General features: G+C 39.8%; 1 protein-coding gene across 2 annotated transcripts in view; it reads right to left on the reverse strand.

The window, feature by feature from the left end:
• Positions 1-594: 594 nt before the first annotated feature.
• LOC117560927 (transducin-like enhancer protein 4) overlaps positions 595-21332 on the reverse strand; it is a 30557-nt gene continuing 9819 nt past the window's right edge. Inside the window, exons 5-20 of one of the 2 annotated variants that reach the window (XM_034238069.1) lie at positions 18576-18638; positions 16147-16221; positions 15364-15562; positions 14370-14386; positions 9878-10000; positions 9490-9543; positions 9251-9403; positions 8692-8824; positions 8375-8562; positions 7608-7684; positions 7246-7495; positions 6845-7092; positions 6013-6160; positions 4868-5018; positions 3856-3932; positions 595-3398 (exon numbers count right to left, since the gene is read on the reverse strand). In XM_034238069.1, coding sequence (XP_034093960.1) covers positions 3291-3398; positions 3856-3932; positions 4868-5018; positions 6013-6160; positions 6845-7092; positions 7246-7495; positions 7608-7684; positions 8375-8562; positions 8692-8824; positions 9251-9403; positions 9490-9543; positions 9878-10000; positions 14370-14386; positions 15364-15562; positions 16147-16221; positions 18576-18638 — 2064 coding nt within the window. In that variant the 3' untranslated portion in view covers positions 595-3290. Of the gene's footprint in view, positions 3399-3855; positions 3933-4867; positions 5019-6012; positions 6161-6844; positions 7093-7245; positions 7496-7607; positions 7685-8374; positions 8563-8691; positions 8825-9250; positions 9404-9489; positions 9544-9877; positions 10001-14369; positions 14387-15363; positions 15566-16146; positions 16222-18575; positions 18639-21332 lie in introns of both variants that reach the window. The other variant, XM_034238059.1, reaches the window with a different exon arrangement.

Consider the following 21332-nt stretch of genomic DNA (forward strand, 5'->3'; position numbering starts at 1 on the left):
TCTGCAACATTTTAGGGCTTCGTTAAATACTCGATTCTGATGATTATCTCTTCAAATCCGCCATGCTTTTACTTTTGGAGCCAATGCTTTCCTACTTTTTGTAGTTTTGAATTCTGAATAAGTTATGATATGACTTGAGAGTATCTATACCCTGTATTGCTTATAACAAAGATACAAATATTTGAGTCCTTTTTTCACCACTGAACCGTTCTTTAACAATTCAACAAAGAGTCCTAGTTGCAGAACTTCTCAGAAAGTCTCAGACAAAATACTCCACATATTCATTTAATAAGATCAACCACAGACTAGAAAAGAGAGCAAAGGCATTTTGTTTTGAAGAGGAAAGAAAGACTCAACTAGCAGCAGTTGTTTTCCACTGTGTTGAATTATAACATGGTACAGTTTATCTATAACAGTGAGTCTAAGTGCTCGACACATCATTATGTACGTAGCAATAATTTCTTTATCAGGTCATGTTATCCAGCTGACTGGACATTAGTCTAGGTAGCGCCAAAGTGTATTTTATATTTTGTTCAGTATTATTGAGAAAGTAGGTTGCACAGTAGCTATTCAAGGTACAGGTGTTAAGACTTTTTGCCGCTGAGCAGTCATTGACAACAGGGGGAACAAATCATATTTTTAATTTGAAAACAAAGCTGACTGCAACAAACACAGATATTCTTCAGATTCAGAAAGCACATAAGGCAAACACTGAAAAAAACAATATCAACATCCAGTCCTTCAGAATGTACAGTGTCACTGGGTGTGTATGATAAAGAAATTACAAAAATATCAGAACAGTGTAATATCTTACATATGGTCCCGTCTTTATCACACATATTACACTTTTTCTGTGGTTTCTGCAAAATGTCCCTTTCACACCAGTGCAGTTGTATCAGTAGTTTCTTTAATGTGATTAGAGATCTGTCAAAGTCAGAGCCACAGCCTTTTTTGTATATTGTAAGAAATGGTTATCTTTTAGGAGAAAAAACATTTGTAGTAAATACTGCATGACAGACCCAGGCTGACACAAACTCACCTTTTTCCAATTGTATGTCTATATATCACTGTTAAGACCTTACAGTAAAGTAATCACAATCAGGTATTAAGGTGGCAGGAATATTATTGTATGAGCACGGCACTGTTCAGTTTGAGAAGGTTATCAGAGGGATAAACTATTAAACAAATTAAAATGTGTCAATGTAATACTTTATGTGGCAGTCAGTACTGTACAACAGAAAGATAAAGCTATGAAATGCATTTCCTGTGATTACAGTACAACGCAAGTGATATCTTATACAGTGATCAGCCTATCAATGTTTCCTCATAGGCTTTGTATTTGTATTTCTGTATCTTGTCTTGGATTAATGTCATTCAAGCTTGGGGTTGAAGCTATGCTGCAGTAACGAAATAACACCAAGAACAAAGTGTGGAAGCAAAAAGGCAAAAAATACAGTGAGGAAGAAAGCAATGTCAAAAAGCTTCTAGTTAATGGCTTAAAACAATCAGTCTGAAACAGCAGTAGCCATGAATAATGTATTTCACGTGCATGTGTTTGGCAAAACAGGAGACACAAAGAGGAGTTTGGTCCTGATTAATTCAGTGGAAAACAGACAATAATACAAATCGTACTGGATAATATGTGTTATTGTTTGGGTTCATTTTCTAATGCTATTTTTTTCAAAAAATGAATCTTTAAAAGTGACACTCAAAAACAGTGTTTTAAAAAAAAACACTCCTACAGCAGAGTCCATCAAGTGTCATCTCTGTGCAGTCGAACACTCAGCAGGACAAAATGGTTTCAGAAGCGCAGCAGCATAAAGGCACTGTGTTATTTCTACAAGCCAAGATAAGTAAATCCAAGAGAAACCACAACTGTATCGCTGACCACAAGAGTCCAAAGGTCCAAACAAAAAGGAGTCCAGGCAGGAAAAGCAGGACCGGTTGACCTCCCAACATCAATCACACAGTTTCTCTGAAATCTGTCACACAGACTTCGGTTAGCCTCTAGAAGAGTCTGAACTGAGGCCGCAGAACCAAGGGCAAAGGTCAGCAGTGAGGGCACCGAGGGCAATCTTGTTAGTTTGTTTGTTCAATGCCGACAAAACACACAAACACACACATACACACACACACACACACATTCACAAAGAGACTGAGCTCCCACATAACTCAAAATTGTATGAGAAAATACATTTAAAAAAGGAATTATGAACACAGTAGGAAGAAAATAAATATCAAAGGTAGACCAAGCTGCATTTTGAAGGAATAGTTTGAACATTTGGGGAAATGTGCAGATAGTAAGAGGAGAGGATTGACACAACTGTCTTCTGTTAAATATAGAGGTACATTCAGCAGCCTATCTTAGCGTCAACATCTGGAAACAAGGGGAAGCAGCTTGCCTGGCTTAGCCAAAGATAAAAACTTTAAAATAAATCAGCCTACCGGAGCCTCTACAGCTAACTAATTACCAGGTTGCATCTCAATTGGTTAATCACTATGTTCAGTAAGTGGAATGCCGATTTTACTGATTTAGGCAAGAGCAAAAAGTGTCTTATTATAAAAAAAAGGCTAATTTGGTTTGAGGTTTTAAATGACTTGAAGGCAAAAAAAACATGAGACAGAACAAAAGTATAATAAATAGAGAATACTGCATTTCGAGATCACATTAATATAACTGTGTAGTTCAATCAAACCACTAAACCTTTTATTTATGCAACTATCCACATGTAGTGAATACGTGTTGAATGTGTTTAGTGCATCTACAGAAAAGATCACATACGCAGTGGGGGCAGTATATCAGGATTTGAAATGAGGTTGGCAGCAGCCACTGAACAGATGACAATGGCATTACGTTTTGAGGAGAAAACATCTTCTTTAATATAACTGTTAATCTTATAGTTATCCTCTCAATTGTTGCTCTTATTTTTTAGCCTTTACAAAGTACGAAGGAAAGCATGTGAACAACGGCGATCATGCTTTAGCTGCTAGTAATGTATTGGTTAAAAAAAAGTGTAAAGGAATGTTATCGAACCAACAACAGCATTGTCTCCAGATTCAGTGCACATGGACATTCACTCATCCTCACAACAACAACAAGCCAATCCTCTAGAGAAAAAAACGAAATCTCTGTGCTTGGTTCTGCTTGTTTGATTTGATCAACGGCGAGCTAAAAGGTCAAAAAGGTCACTGTCCAGAAAAGTCTGTTTGGTTAGCTCCATTCAAATCCGTTTTATATACATTACAAATTGTACATAGTCGTTGGAGACACGGCGGATGGCCTGGCCCTTCTAGTAGTTGACCTCGTAGACCGTCGCTTTCTTATCTCCTGAGCCCGTCACAATGTACTTATCATCGATGGAGATGTCACAGCTCAGCACTGAGGACGACTCCTTTGACTGTAAGGGGAATAAAAGATGTGTGAAAAGTGCACTTAAGGCGGAAAAAGCCAAGAGGGATGAAGGCTAAGTGTGTGGGAGATAGATATTAGGCAGAATATTTATTTTCAGTCCAGTCCATAATAAATGTAAAGTGCAGTGGCAGCTCCCAGTGCAACATCTTTTAAAGATCCCGATGAAGGTTTCTTCTTCAAATGTTTGTGTCCTTGATATGCAGTAACTTTTAGTTTTTAAGATTCCGGAATATTCTGTATTCAGCACCTCCACTTGTGTGTTAGCGCTGAATGGTTTTTGACTGCATGCTCAAAGACATTTCCTTTAATTCTTTCAAATCTTTGAATGGACATTTCTGGCACTAGGATTGGGCAAATATATTCCACTTTGTTGTAAATGTACACCAATTAAGTATAGCAGTATTAGAAAAAGCTGCCTGCATGTTCTTGTTCTTTACACTTACCTGGAAAATGCTGGCTCCATACGGAGTTCTCCATGCATTGAGCAGATTGTCTTTTCCTGTGCTCACAAACCACTTCCCTGCAAAGGATGATAAACTGCATTAGGCCACAATCAAGAAAAAAACATAAATGTATTATGTTGAAATGTATGAAGCAATAAAGCTAAAGTAACTCAGTCACATGTTGAGATATTTAGGTGAGAGTTAAACATTTTATTGAGAAAATGGTTGCAAACTGTTTTGAAGAATATAAGACTTTTCTAAAATGAAAGAAAATTGAGGACACCAGCTTTTCATTCTAACCACAAGAGGGAACATTGATACAGAATTAGTGGGACCAATATAATACCAGCATAATGCTCAAATACTGACAGTATGGAGGGCATTTCTGTGTACTTTATACCTTTTTACTGACCAAGCTTAATAAACTCTCAAACTATTATAATGTTGAGATATTTTTAAATATAAGTACAATCCTATATTAGATTTTAACAATACTGTACTGACAGACCAACTGGTGGCTTCAACACAAGTCAGGTTTGTCGTAATCAACATTTGCAGAGATTGTCCTATTTATCAATTCAACCATTAATTGATGACAATGTTATAATGGTGGAGCAATCTATTCAAATCTCATCTTTTGGTTCCTGCAGATCATTCATACTGGTTCTCCATGCTAACATGTGTTAACTCATTTGAGCTTTTCTTAATTTCCAGTATATTACAAATAGTTTGTTAGGATTTTATGTTTTACGTCCCAAGAGGATTTGTCCTCTTAACTTATACTGCAGCAGTATAAACCAGCTATAGACTGTAATTTCTTATGAAACATACAGTGTCTCTCAACATAGTAAATATTTTTGTGACAGTTCTTCACAATTCACACAGAATTTGATCAAAAAGCCAAATCACCCAAAGATTTAGTAGATGCATACAGTATTTGTTTTTTTCTTTAAGACTTTATCTAAAACATTGATAGAATTAGGAACCTGTTTAAAGTGGTAAGGATTCTTACCACAGTGAGCAAATCTGAGTGAGAGCACGCAGCTCTCATGCAGGTGGAGCTGGTACTTGTCAGGTTTGGTGACATGTAGGACCTCCACATTGTTGTTCTCCATCCCCACTGCCAGCCACTCGCCCGTTGGACAGTATCCCAGTGAAAATATCTGCAATAAAACAAGTTATTAAATCGTATTTATCATACGCTTTATGTTATATAACTCCTCTCTTATATTATTCTACTGTGTTTTTTTAGCAGATGAATATTTGTCAGCGTGGGTGGCAACTAACATAAACATATCTATTGATGCTGGCAAATCCCCTGTTCAACACATTCATAAGCATTTCATGCTTATCTGTTAACGCGCATGACTGTTTCAGCTCATAAAATCATATTGAGTAAGTGATGTCCTGCTGGCAGAAATTATCAATCATAAAGGTGGGTAAATTAATTCAAATGTGTTGCCACAAATCACAGCAATATTTGTCCAGATCATTAAGACACCTGATGGCTCAATAAACCTTGTAAACACAATTGTATTTGTTGTCTTTGCCAACGCATCGGTGTTTAACTTGCTGAAGCTGTTTTTAAGGGGGTGGAGGGGTTAGTACAGATATTATAGGATGGCATTAGCACTTTATTGGTCATGTCTCTCCTTGTCTGGCCTGCCCTCTCTGAGCTCTCTTTAATGCACACTTGTCTCCTCCTGAGCACACTGAGAATGCCAAATTGGTCTTTTCAGGGAAGTTGCAGTAATGGTCTATTATTGCTGCTTTTCTTCTCACCTGACAAAACCCTAAATTCTTACCACCTAACTTAACATTAGTGTTAAAGGCATTTGAGCACAGAAACCCTGAGCTCGGTCTAGCCTTTATAGCAGGTTAAATGTTCTGAACTGAGCTTGTTAATTACTGCAATAAATCATCACAGACACTGCAGATGGCAATGAGCTGTCCTGAGATGCACGATTTTCAACAATCTGTGTATTTTACTTCAACCACCAAGCAAATCTGTATGCATTTTATACCTGGAAACTAATTCCACTCTGCTGCTACACCAACACGTACGGACATTTAGCATGCATGCAGTGACACCAGTAGCCCGTCAGCTGGTGTAAGTGTTTGAGCTTGGTTAAGAACACAGAACGGGTGTTTGTGTACCTGGGAGGTGAAGTCGTGCTGCTGCAGCTGCCGTCCCTCTCTCAGGTCCCAGGAGCGCACGGTGTTATCCAGGCCTCCCGTCCACAGCTTTGTCCCATCATTAGAGATGTCTATACAGCTGGCCCCATCAGTGTGGCCCTGGAACTGCCTGCAGAAAAACACAAAGCCAGACAAACCCATGTAGTAGTGTTCATCGTAGCAAATTACACATGAACATTTGTATCTCTTCTTGGAGCTCTTAAGATAGTAACGTCTTTGTATGTATTCCTCAGGTTGTAAGATGTGTAGCTTAAGTTCTGTTGACATTAGCCCAGGCAGCAATGTAGGAAGACATGTCAGACATTCTTTGATGGGGCACTCTGGTGTCTACACTATCCAAATATAAGCCCATGAAATATATATATATTTACATTTTAAATAAAAATACATTATATCATTAAAAAGTCTGTTTGAATATTGATGCCATTGCCATTAAAAAAAATCACTTCTAATGACATTGTTTAAAAAAAAAATGTAATTATAATCAGCAGTGAGAGCTATCACTTGCACACACACAGAAACACACACACACACACACACACACACACACACACACACACACACAGAAACACACACACACACATCATAAAAGTAAAAAGAAAAACAACAAAATAGTTTCTAGTCTTGGAAAAATCACCTGCCTTTAGGTGTCTGTTAAAATGACATATCTTTAAAATGACTGTATTGCAAAGTATGGTAGAGCAATCAGTTTTAGACTTCTGGACTGAATTAGAGACTCAGATCCTATAACTGGTTTAAAAACCCTTCCACAACGCCCCCCACAGCTCCTTACCGAACCAGGGTCTGGTTGTGTAGGTCCCACACGGCTATGTTTCCGTCGGAGCAGCAGGAGAAGCAGACCTTGGAGTCTGGGCTGATAGCCAGAGCATAGCATGCAGGTGCTGAAGAGGTGAGTTCAGCCTTGATCCGTGGCGTTGGTGTAGCCAAATCCCAGATTGACAAAGTGCTCGCCTCGCCCCCGACTATGAGGGTCCGCCCATCCGGGAGTAACCGACAGGAACGGATGTAGTTATCTCTGTTCTGATAAACACACACACAGTAGTTTTGTGAAAAAAAGGATCACTCCATAAACTGCTTGCTGTAAGGAGTAGCAGGCAAAACATTAGAAAGACATTCTGTATTTCACCCATATATTAAGTAACACTGCATGGATGGAGGGCTCATCACACTCACAAGGCAGTCCAGCTGGGAAACAGGGGTCTTGTTTCCAGGGTGACTGATGTCCCACACCTTGACGCAGCCCTTGCCGCCGGTGTAGACATGACGCGTGGGGTTACTGATGGTGACAGCACACACCACCTCCCCGTGGCTCAGGGTATTGATCTGTCGTGCGTGGCGCGGGATGCCTGGGCCGATCAGCGCGTCAGGGGGAAAAGGCACAGGCTGCATCTGTCCATCAGCACTCACATGAAAGGAGTACGCTCTAGAGGAAAGAAAATGTGACAATAGAGGTGGAAGTGTGGGTAAGCGAAAATGCACATGTGAGAAAGAAAAAAAAGTAAATGGGGATTTATTAAACGAAGGAAGAAACATACGGTTTTCCACCAGGAATGCCTGACAGGTTGGGAGGAAGGCCAGGGACACGCATGTGGTGGTGAGGATCAAATCCTACCTATAAGATGTGAGAAGAGAGGTTAGAATACAATCAAACAATAAACACTAGTTTTCATGCTGCATGTTCAAAATAATCTTTTAAGAAGAGACATGAACTGGCTTTTGTAGCTTGCATACTGTATTATCTGAAAACTGCTTTCTGTATTAATTGCACCGTAAACTACGATAAACAAGTACAAAAAAACGATAACGTTAAGCAGTTACTGACAACTACAATATAAATAATGTAATGGAATCACTGAAAATCTGTTTGTTTTATGGAATTCACACTTTGTATTCAGCCACACGTTTCTTCTAGCTTTGTTTGTTTTGTTTTCAATCTGTAAATCACCAATCAATGCTGACTGAGCATCCAACCAAATAAAACATTTCTACCTTTTATCCCTAAAAATGATATTCTCTCACTTCTGGCACATTTTTTCATGTTTGCCATTTGGTTTTAGATTTTACGATTCAAATGTTTCTGATTACACAGAGAGTGTGAACAGATATGGTAATTTGAATGAGCACTAGAAGCAGGCACACGGTTAGAATGCTTAAACTGCTTAAAAATAAATTCCTTTATTTTACTTTGGCCTTTGCTATTATAGATTTTTGGTTGCCAGTTCTCGGCACGCCAAACATGGAGTTAATTCCATACTTGGTACTATGCATACATATGTCAATGAACTTGTGTATGTTTGTGTACCACTTGTGTGCGTCCGTAAGCTGCCACTGCAGCGGCTGCGACCGCACTCATCTGTGGAGAAATGTTATGCAGCCCGCTGTATGCTGCTGCGGCTCCAATCAGCTCTCCGTTCATACCCGGGTGGGGAACCATTCCAAACGGACTCGGGTACGAGCAGGGCACAGCCAACGGCGTGCGGAGACCAGGAGCTACAAGACAAAACACTGTCTGACACAAGTTGGGACATTTGCATCTGATGTTAGAAGGCCTATTTGATTTGATTGCAAAGTCTCATGGATGCATTCAGAGAGGTTTGAAGCTCTGTTTGCAACACTCACCAAGCGCCTCAATCCCTACAGGTTTACCAGGGGCAGACCTCAGGCTCGGGGTGGAGGTGCTGCTCGGTGTCGGGGCGTCGGAGCGGGATGTGGGGGAGCTGGACTTGGACACAGGCGTTGTGGACTTCTCATTCTACAACAAAAAAAGGCTTGAAATCAGGTAAATCCCAAACTGATCAAACAATGCACTTAAAGTGAAACAAAAATCTAATTGTGAAAAGATTTAAGAGAATGAAGACAAATTTAAATTATACATGTGCTTAAGCTGCGATTTAATTTATGATGCATAAAATAGATTTTCTATAAACGCTTTCTGAACCTGATATTATCCCGGGTTTTTTCACTCACATTTAGCCATTTATTCACATTTTTCTTATCATCCTATTTACCGTTTTGCAAACTCTGACAGGAGTTTGTCATCATTAAAATCAAGCCTTGATTCCTTTATATATTTTACGCACAATGAATGAATTTGTTCTGAATGCCTAAAAATAGAAAACTACCCTGAGAAATGATGAAGAAAAAGATCAGAGGGCTATAATTACCCCCAACGACTCACCAAATTAATCTCTTTGGATTTGGATGAAGGTGTGCTGCTGGAGGAGGCGATGGAGGACGGGCTCAGTGGAGCATCCTTCTTCGACATGCGACTCTTGTCCAATCCGTTCTCCCGAGGCGAGTGGGCAGGACTTCCTCGTGGAGACGCTGGATCCTTTGGTGGGTGATCACAGGCAAAGATTAGAAAATAAAAAGGATTTTCATAAATGTTTTTACATTAGACGCCAGGATGTGTTGTACCTCATTGGAGACATCCACTACCAAGTTGTCATCGCTCTTCTCTCCATCACTTTCCTGGGATAGACACAGAGTAGAAAAACACACACACACTTACAATTTTGAAAACATCTTTGTGTAAGATTTATACAAACTACCTAAGAACTTTTACATTGCATTTGCATGTACATTTTTTGTGCTTGTCAATTTATCATTTGAAAATTAGCACTCCTTTCTTTTTCTCTAAAAAGGTCAATTTGAGCCCAGACTCCATTTTAGTCGAAAGTGAATGTGGTAATAATCACAAAACTAGAAAATCAAGTGCTTCTGCTTTTCATTCACAAAGGAAAAAAGGTATACATATAAAAATGTACCTAAGTCATTAAAGGTAAAATAAATGATGATGACTCACATAGCGTGTAGAGGCCAGCTCCTTATCCTCAGTCTTCTGTTTTTTGCTGTCGGAGGAGTAATCGCTTGAACTCCTGTGCTTCTCTCGGGTCCGAAAGCTGGCCGAGGGGGACACAGATGAACTCTGGAAGAAACATGAAAGACTTGAGTGTCCCAAGTAATGCTGTGTTTTTATTTAAATAGATTTGAACCATCTTTATCCTTATGTCTTAAAGCAGCTGTAAAGCTTGTTCAGCATGTCCTGTCAAACATTCAGTGTAAAGATTTTAAATAAAGGCAAGTGGAAAAACCCATAAATGTTATTCCATTTAATTCCTTTGTTTTGGGTGAAAATAGATATCTTCCAAACAAACTAGTCAAATAAAACATCTGCACTACGAACAATAGGAGGTAAAGAGAGAACATTTGTTTGTTATATGGGAGAACCAACCCTTTTATATAGAAAATGAGATTGCATCTATTATTGTCAAGTAAAGTAAATTAGACACGGGGGTATTTGGCAATTACCACTAGTACTTTGGGCCTACCTTTTCAGGTTACACTTGAAAGATATCCAATAAGGAATCTTACAGAGAGACACAGCTGAAGAGATGACACATTATGTTTGAAGATGTTTTGTGGGTTGAAGCTGGTCCACTGATGTCTCTCTTTTCTTAATCAAATATGGCATATTTGAAATAGCATTAATGACAGATGAATCCTCTCTAAGAAGCAAAGATCAAAATAAGGTCAACTGAACATTTCCCCTCTTGCTCGGCCTGTCCCTGCTGATCTCTCTCTCTTTCGGAGGCTTCTTCTTCACAGAGAGAAGGAACATAAAGCAGGACCTTTAACTCGACCTTTCCACTAACTCACGCTTGTAACCTTTCCACTGCCCTTTGCCGTGCTGCAAGTGTTGATGACAAGATTCAGTGGGGGAGGAGTGAGTTTCGGTGTGTGTGTGTGTGTGTGTGTGTGTGTGTGTGTGTGTGTGTGTGTGTGTGTGTGTGTGTGTGTGTGTGTGTGTGTGTGTGTGTGTGTGTGTGTGTGTGTGTGTGTGTGCGTGCGTGTGTGTGTCTGTAAAGGGGCCACACTTGTACCTGTTTACATTTTAGTACTCCGTATGTGCAAACAATGCTGAGATGTCAGTGTGTGTTCAGGTGTCTCTCGTTGAGTGAGACAGAGCAGGTTGAGCCCCCTCCCCACCTTTACTCTATCACACGTTTTCTAGTCTCATTAGATTAATTAGTCTGTAAATTAGCTCTTTGAAAAACATCAAGGCAAATTAATTTGGTTGCAGAGACAAATGAAGGCTCTGCCGGCAGTACAAGCGTGTGTGAAGCATGTGCGCTGTGACTGGGTGAAACTATTAATTTACCATCACACCGTAATTATATTTGCCTCCCATTTCAAATTGATTCTGCAAGTCCTGATAATGATACCTGTAACCTTCACTGTGCTGCTCAATTACAGTTTTGGAAAACAACTTGGGTGTCTCTCTTGTAAAAGCCCAGGATGACCGAGCGTCTCTTAATGTCGTTAAGTAGCATGAAGTCAGGAGTAATCCTCAAGGTGGATGTTAAGGCTGCATTACATGTTAAACACTGTTTAAAGAGAAATAGTATCAGTAAACAAATAACCTGGAGCTTTAAGAGGTGTTTTTATCATCATGATAACATTCTGTACTTTGACTCTGTAGTTTTGTCTTGTTGTGCTTTATTACCTAGAGACTATCACTGATTTGAATGCCTTTGTTTTCCTTGAACTTCCTGCTCATTCACACAATTTACACCTGGAAGCTGCCTGATCTGACTCGAAAGGAGCAGCTGGGGTTTAGGGGTCTTGCTCAAGGGCCCCTTCGGAAATTCAATTTTTCTACCCTTTTGGCTTTCACTGACCCAGTTTTAAAAAACTAAATTAAGTTGCTCCAATACTCATAATTGTGTATCACAATGCAAAAATAAAAATGCTATGATATGTAACACAGTATTGGATATGATATCATGTCACTATGTATTCTCCACTGCTGTTACCAAGGTCAGTTATTCCTTTTTAACTTCAGCATACATAATGTTCAACAACAGCTCCTGAATTGGCCTTGTATCTCAAAACAAGATGACTGATACATTCACACAAATACAGCCATTTATATAATTTGTTTTTGTTAAACAGTATCGGAATTGCCAATTACTGTATTTTAAATCTTTACTTCATTTCACTTTGTTTTTGGCTTCCACCTTTCCTGTTTTCTTTTTCCATCCCTTAACATGTTGCTTCTTGCCACCAGCAGTGAGAAGGTACATTTCTGCTTTGTAAATATCTGAGAATTGTTTTGATCCCCTGGTTTCTCAGCTTTCGCTCAATATCCCTCAAAAATGATGGCTGAGCTCACACCAAAAAACCTTTTTAAATCTGGTTTAAAGTCAGTCTCCCCTCTGATCCCTTCTCCTATTCCACTCAACTTGTTTTTTATTCCGCAGCCAACACAGCATGGAAGTCCAGCCTGAACTTTGTAAACTGATTTTCTTTAAAGATAAAACAAAGCATCCTAACAATTTCAAAAGAGACACATTGCAGCCAACCAATAAGCAAAAAATCAAGACAAAAAAGTATAAAAGAAAAGTGTGACGGTCACCGCCGCAGAAGGTTTACTTTTGTGATTCAGTCTAAAGGTCAGTGTAACCGTAACCACGCCGCCTCATTAGGAATTCATCCCCCATCTTTTTTTCTAAACAAACAGTACATAATCAAGGTTGTCCACTTTGTTAAAGAGTAGTTTTACCTTGAGTGATTGTATTAAAGGTCAGAGAATTTAAAAAAAACTGTTTTAATTGCAACTACTCCAAACATCCTGTTGTCGCTTAATTGACTGAAAAGGGAACATTCAATGTCATTGACAACTGAACCAATAATTAACTTGGGATAAGTGTGTCTGACAGACTTAAGGATGTGCAGTCCTTGAACGTACCACAACTACATAATAGTCTGTATTGGCAACAATAACAGACACAAATGAACATCTGCAACTAGCAACTTTATCCGGCGGACGTGCAAAGGCAGAGGACATTAAGGCACAGATGTTCATGCAATTCACACACACTGAACTCAGTGGACTGTTGCCAAGGCAACTGTGGACCACTGACAACGGGCTTATTGGTTTCATGAAGTGACTGTTGGCTGTGTGTGTTCTCACAGGGCGCTAATGAAAGGCATTCATCATTCAGGCCTCCCTATCTTTACCTCAAATTTCTGATAACCTCACACACACACACACACACACACACACACACACACACACACACACACACACACACACACACACACACACACACACACAGCTAATCGCTCCCATCACGGTGCTTACAGCTGTGTGTGTGTGTGTGTGTGTGTGTGTGTGTGTGTGTGTGTGTGTGTGTGTGTGTGTGTGTGTGTGTGTGTGTGTGTGTGTGTGTGTGTGTGTGTGTGTGCAGGATGATGCACTTCATGGGGGGCTTGAGGTAACATATTAAACATTCCTCCTGTCTCCACCTACTCTAAAAACACCAGAGACCACCCACAACCTGCTAAATACATGCATATGTGTGTATGTGTGTGTGTGTGTGTGTGTGTGTGTGTGTATGTGTGTGTGTGTGTGTGTGTGTGTGTGTGTGTGTGTGTGTGTGTGTGTGTGTGTGTGTGTGTGTGTGTGTGTGTGTAAGCTTGGGCTGCCTGAATAAAGAAATGCTAATCTGCTCATTGAGTATTCAACAAACCAAATGTTTGCCTTGGGAAAAAGGCTCAGTTTAAGGGACTAATTACTACAAGTGCTGGATGTAATGTTGCTTGGTTGAACTCCCTCTTTCCTTCACTAGTCAGACGTGTGCTTTTTGCTTTTTTCATCCGCTTCTCTTTATTTTGCTTTGTCTGCATTTCCAAATTTGATTTAAATGAATGTGTATAAATACCACTAGTGGATGAGAGAAAAACGTGTATTACAAAATAAACAAGCATAATATCAATGTATTTAATATAGTTTATGTTATACTAACAACACAATTATAATGTACTTAATGTAAAATTACACAGAAACATTGTTTTCTACAACATCAGAATTTATTTTGAGTCATTCTGTGATTGAATGTGACTTCGTAACAAACATCACGTTGACAAAAAGGATTTAAATAAATGTGGCTAAGAGTTATTATCATGCCTTATAAGTCATAGCATATTTGGACTCGGGTTTTGTGTATTTTTTCTCTTTATAGTTGACACAGCTTTGAATGAGGGCGGCAGGAATCATTTATCGGTCTCAATTCACATTATTTGCATGTGATACAAAATACTAGTCTTCGGCTCCCAGGAAGTGTGTTACCAATTACATTTGAATAAAGAAATCTGTGCGGTAATGTTGATAGATGAAAGAGAAGTTGCTGTATTGTGGGTTGTGTCACTTGCTAAAGAAGTGTTGCTATTGTTTAATTAATAGCGGGTTGAGTGGGATCTGTATGTAAAAAAGAATGAAATAAATAACTTACCTTAACCGAGTCTCTGTCTGAGGAGGCGGAGGGCAGGAGACAGAAAAGGAATTAAGGCATTAAATGATAGAGCAACAAGCGCGATAATGCATGTTCAAAGAGACACATGAAAAGCAGAAAGATAATACCAACACATAAGCACACATTACACTCCAAGAGAAAAGAGAGGCAACAGATATGAACAGATTTCAAAAAGTATTTCTCTTTGCCAGACTTTGTTCAAAGCGTGCAAGAAGCTGATGGATTTGTAATATAAGGAGCCCAGGGGGGCAAAATTACACTACATTGGTAACAAAGTAAAACTACAAATAAAGTAACCTCTAATATACTGTAAACACACACGCCCATTCACAGGAACTCAGCTAGATACATTGGATTGTTATTGATTGTACTCCTAATGGGGGAGAGTATTACCTGGGTTAGCAGCCGTAGCTTTACTGCAGCTACAGGGCAAGGTTAAATGCTCTGCTGCTCAGTAAAAAGCCTCACAGTCATGCTGCAACAGAGTAATTAACAGCTGGCACACACAGTTTCTATCACACACACACACACACACTCACACTCGTACACAGACAAACAGTCTCTATTAACTGTAATTAAATGCTTGAGCTCAAAGTCAGATCGCAGAAGAATTGGCAGAGAGTTCGGCGTGTGCAAAGGAAAAGAGGCAACATGATGGTATATAGCTCCTTATTAGACCAATTAAAACTGTATAATGACAAATCAGTTTTTAATTGCTTTAACTGCTGTTCATTCAGAGTAATAACAATTAGGCATCAGCTAGTACAAGTGCCGGTATTATTCTTAATTCTTAACTTTGATTGGATAAGCCAGACATGAAAAATACATTTGGGGTCATAAACTGAACAAAAGATAAAGGCTTCAGTTTGTCTTTTATACACATTTAGTATCTGCTAATGAATGACATAAAAGAGTACGGGATTTTGCAATTTGTATTAAATATTGAGACAACTCAACACAGAGCAGGCCTTACCTCTCGGGTGTTCGTTGTTGCTGTCGTGGTGTTTCCTGTCGTCTTTGAGCGGCAGCTGGTGGCTCAGTGCAGAGGACAGAGCCAACAGGCTGGCAGTACCGGCCCCGGGGAGCAGGGGGGGCTGGAGGCCCGCCGGGTGAGGCGTGAGCGGGACGGGGATGGCGTGGCCGTGAGAGAGGTGCTGAGCCTGGAGCTGCTGCTGCTGAACCACACAGAGATCATGATCAGTGTTATGCTGCATTTTAAATTGAAGCACTTTGCATGGTCTGAGACAAAATAAGCTGCAAAGATCCAGGAGAGGAAAAAACTGCCATTTGGAGCACGGAGCAAGGGCATTTAGTCTCTAGTCTGGCCCCCTACTTTATGCCCACGTATAAGTGATGCTTGCATTAGCACCGCGTGAAAGTGGCCGAGTTTAAGTAAAATCATGTTAACATTTTCAGTCGTTGGTATATGCGCAGCTTCATGTGTTGCTGTAACGCAGGCATGGATGGGTGACAGAGAGAGAGTAATGGCAGGTGTAGGAAATCAGCTGTTGGAGATCATTGTAGATGGAAAATGGTTTTAGTTGTCTAGTGTTATTTAATGTACAGTTTCTCACACACACACTTTCTGAAAATCAGTTTGATGTAGGCCTATCTTACAGCATCTTCTTTAAATCTGTATGTGTGTGTGTGTGTGTGTGTGTGTGTGTGTGTGTGTGTGTGTGTGTGTGTGTGTGTGTGTGTGTGTGTGTGTGTGTGTGTGGTGTGTGTGTGTGTGTGTGTGTGTGTGTGTACCCACTCCTATGATTGCGTTGAGTTCAGACATGGTGACCTGCTTGGCCCGCTCCACCGCCTGCACCACCTGCTGCTGATGCTGGGAGAGATAGACACAGCAGAGAGAGTGAGATATAGCAGCAGCAGCAACTAAGATGATGAAAATAATATCTGTTGAAACAGACATACACAATTATCTGAAATAAATAAAGATCAAACTGTCTGCACACCTCTCATCTAAACAAGGATTTTGCCATCAATCGGTGCACAATTAAGCGACAGTGGCTTACTAAAAGCTTTGCATTAGGGATAGTAAAACAATTCCCATCCATCAGTTTTTCAGAGATTCGAGATTCAAGATTCAAAGGCATGCCAGGCTCCTCCAACAATGCGACATAATATATATAAGACATAAGAAAAGAAAATAGTGCAAGAAAAAACAGTGAAGAATAAGATAGAGCAAGATTATCTTGCAAGAGTAATTGGCAAATGCAAATTATATCAGCTATAAGCACAAGTTAAATGAAATTCTATTGTATATTTGTTGCACATCTCAGAATAGTGTAGCTATAGAGAATAAGACATATGTGTGGAGAGAGAGAGACCCTGAGAGACAGACAGCTAACAGGGCAACAAGTCATCCACAGATTACTGAGCGAGAAAGACAGATCCACACGATGAGAGAGAGCAGCAGAGCTTCAGGAGCGCAAAACATCAAAGTAGGGCAGAGACGAAAGAGCTTAGCCAGTGTGGAAATGAACCTGACCATCAAGTTCAGCTACACCTCTGCAGAGTCTAAACGTGACTCACACACATGAAAGGTGAATATTGGCCAATAGCTTCTAAAGCATTGTTACCAACTTCTCATAAACATAATAGACCATCACTTTTTTACTTTGATATTTCAACCCAATCAGATGCTTTTCATTTGATCACCTTTGCCCTTAGAATGTATTTGCCATAAAGTGACACGATAATTGATGGAAACACAGTCAGTAATCCAACCAGAAAAAGAGACAGAGTTTCCCTGACTGGCACACTGTTGCAACTAAGGAAACACTTATAAGTGAATATGAAAAGCTGCTATCAGTATGAAAACCTTTAGAAATGTACACAAGGTAAGATATTTATTTTATTTTATGAATTGCTAGTAACTGTCACACATTACCAAAATCATTAGATCAGTTCAGCTAAATAATGTCGGATTAAAGGTTTGGTTTGTTAAAAAATATAATCAATAAAAATGTCCACTACCGGACTGATTTATGATACTGATACCAAAACCTTACTTTATTAAATCACATTACTTGCTGAGATCAAACCCGACAAATTATTTATTTTTAAAGAAAAAGATAAACCTATAATAACGAGAAAAGATGTGATCTGCATTTAGCGAAATCATGATTTAAATCAAGAAACAAGACTAGACTATGACCCAGGATTCAGTTCTAACGTGAGTTGCTTGATAAATTAAAATACTCTTGGTTAAGACTCAATTTGCATCTATATGAACAAATATAGAATTATAGGGATAATTCCAAAAAATAGCAAATACTTCTGAGCAATGAATTCACAATACACTAGGTTGACTAAGTATGTCATCGTATTTGTGACAACAACAAGAAAAACTCCAAACTGTGAAAAGGAAAAATGTAAAAAAATGACCACAATAAAATACACAATAGGCTCTTCCAGACACACAGTCATTGTGATTTTCTGCCCAATCTTAATATGATTGTCATAATAAACATATGCACACGTAAACAGGGCTGTGCATCAAAACAAAAGCAGCATAAAGCTGTTTCCTCTCCCTGCCCCCCCCCCCCCCCCTCTGCGGGCCTCAGGGCTGTGTAGCAGCACCGCAGTCTAATGCCATTATTCCTAATCCACCCTAAACCCTCCTAATCCATGGCTAATCTGGAGGAGAGTTTTGGAGTCCACACTCACTCCTTCCCGCTGTTCCCACACCTCAAAACACACACACACACACACACACACACACACACACACACACACACACACACACACACACACACACACACACACACACACACACACACACACACACACACACACACACACACACACACACACACACACCAGAATATTCCATAATAAACATACTGTACTAAAAACACATCTGACTCCCACTACAAGCACACAGTGTACTTTATGTGCATGCAGGTGGACACACACACTAAACCAAATAAGCTTAAACACAAAGGATTTTTCTCGCACACACTCTAAGCCGCTGGCTCCTGCATATGTTAGTGGGAGACATTTAATAAATTCAGAGCATATCAGCCTATCCCGAGCAGGGAGGATTATCCCAGAATAATCTGTGTGTGTGTGTGTGTGTGTGTGTGTGTGTGTGTGTGTGTGTGTGTGTGTGTGTGTGTGTGTCTCACCCACCTCTGTTTTAACTCACAGTGACAGGCATGTTTTAAATCTTACCTCTTGAGAGAGGAAGGGGATGACTTGGGCGCAGATTGCGTTCAGCCGCTTGACGATCTCCGCCTGCAAGACAGAGTGGTGGGCACACACAACACAATCATTTTCAACTTCAGACAAGGAGGCGTTGTCTTCTTCACATGACTTAAACATTATAGTAATAGCTCACATTGGTTTTCTTTACATGATAGCCAGCTCATGTGAAACAATTTGATGAATTCTCAGTTGTTGAAAGCTTTTACGTGGGGTGTTAGAACCATCATGTCTGGCGGGTTTTATCCAAGGAAAATCTTTTGTCTCACAGGAACTGAGGCCTACAGAGACTAAATGAGGAAGGACATACACTCCATGCATTTGTTTTACCTCGAGGATACACACAATTGGTTGTAATGAGTAGCACCGAATGTAAACATAACTTTAGTTTGTTTACAAAAACTCCACAGGGGCTCTTTTAAATTAAGCATTTAATAAACACATGAACTGTGATTGGAAGTCTGCGTAGCAAAGGCCACGAAAAGAGAAAAAACACCAGAAACTCAAACTTCATGTGCATAAAAATGCAAGATAAAAGACATCAAAGTACCACCCACACTGTGTGTTTCAAAGATGATCTCTGGAAAGTGCAGTGCACAGGCAGCACGGTAATGAGCACTTAGCACCAATGTCACCAAAACAGAAAAAGCGTCACAGAAAGTGCTTTATTATTCAATGTTAAAAGTAAAGCAGATGTTCTGCCAAGAAGCCTGAACAAAGGGAAATTATTCAGACTGACCAAAAAAGAAGGTTGTTACATGTCATCCAACGAGGGAGTTAGTAACTCATTATGACCTTGTTTGTGGATTTGTTTTAATCAGCTAAATTAAGACCAATCTACTGAAAAAAGCCATAATGAAATATGATTATGTCTCCAAGTCCAATGCAGTAGTATCCTGTCAAGGGCTTCTTTCATGTGTATAACCTTGACAAGGTGAACTTTGCTCTGGTATCAGCAGTAACAGAAGCCCCCGGAGGCCATGAAAGCAAACCTCACATGGATACAAACCCTTCAGACAGACGCACACACCTCACTGCACCAGGATGCTACACAAAAACTCAACCATGTGCACACTGGCAGGTGCACACCTCCACAGCCTTCTCTGTATTCATCAGATGTTTTACTAAACCCAAGGGTTGGCTTTTAAAGATTATACAGCACTCTCTCTCACTCCACATCAGGTAGGTATTTCTTTTTACAGGAAATTTGCCTGATCCACTGTCCCAAAGGGAGTGCTAGTAGTGCAACTCTAATCCGAACACAAACACAAAAGGAGACACAGACTTGCACTCAACCACACACTAAATGGAACACAAGGATAAACACCATTTCTTTTTTTTGTAAGACTAAAACTATAATTTACAGTATATCCTCAAGAGGTCACGTAACCTGCAAGCACAATGGTTGGAGAACTCTCGGTCACTCCTGTCATTCTGATTTTTTTTTAAATATTATGACTTCCAGAGCCTACAGCAGTTTGTTCTAGGGGTGACCCCCAAATAGGCGGCTATTGTATCTTACGAGCTTGATTTGACTGCCAATTTCAGAGTTTAATTGACGCAGTGGCAGAAAAAGGGGGTTTGAAAAAATGCAATAATTCCACCCATTGTCCCGTGTCGCTAACCCTTTTCGTATGTTGATTGCTACAATCGGGGGAATAGAATTATAGACGACGGTTGCTACTAAAACCACGAAAAGCACAAGTTATAAGACCCTGTGTCACATTCGGTGAACACCAGCAAGAAATAGAGGAAGACTCAAATGCAGAAAATACTCCTAAGGCAAGCTAGGACCAAGGATAATTTCCTGAAGGCCAAGGACATGAACAGGCTTACATGTTGGCAACAGTATTGAAGAGCGTACAAGAAAAATCCAAGACAGGTGAGAAGGTCCGAAACAGGAAACAAAGCAAAACCTTTACACAAGAGATCTATAGCTTCCAGATAGATCCTTTGAAAATGCAAGTCAAGAGGACCTAAATTATTGAATCACTCCACCTGCACTTTTACAGTACAGTTTAAATACAGTTTATTCTTACATATTAGGATGAATACTTAAGCACATGTTAGAGATCAGCAGTCCAGGGCTGAAAGTTGTACTGATTTGTATTCAGGTATAAGATGTGTGCTCTGGCAAAGAAGCAGCAGCAGCAGCTCTGCAAAGGTTTTGCCATTTAAGAGTATGCTTAAAGAAGTGCACCGATGTTCACCATAACCAGACAGCAGACAGACGGTAAAAACAAACATGAGGGCAATAACACAGCTTCATGCTGATCCTTTTCCACTCTGCGTACATTTGCAGTCATTTCCACAGATTTGAGTGGTAATTTACTGAAGAGATTCCACTGAGTTAGTTCATTCAATGTTGATGATTCACTTACGGACAAATACTGGTCAGAAAATACTCTCAGGAATTCCGTTTGTTCTGCTGTTGTGCTTTTATAACTGAGTGATTGGCAGACAACACTTAAGAGGCAATACATGTCAAAAACATATATTGTAAGACACATGACCACAGGATGTCTGAGCACCAGCTATCAGTAGACTTAGGGAACCATTTGTCAGGCAGTTTGGTAACTCCAGGGAGTCCAACTTACCTGTGATTAACACAGCAACTCACTCTGCCACACACAACCTAAAACACTGACATTTTCATTTTATATCTAAAGTTTATCCTGTGAAGACTTGCTGTGCACACATGCCCTTTTTCAGCTTGGTTCTGCTTCA

The sequence above is a fragment of the Gymnodraco acuticeps genome, unplaced genomic scaffold (genome assembly GCF_902827175.1).
Source record: "Gymnodraco acuticeps unplaced genomic scaffold, fGymAcu1.1, whole genome shotgun sequence".
In the NCBI taxonomy this organism is placed as follows: Eukaryota; Metazoa; Chordata; class Actinopteri; order Perciformes; family Bathydraconidae; genus Gymnodraco; species Gymnodraco acuticeps.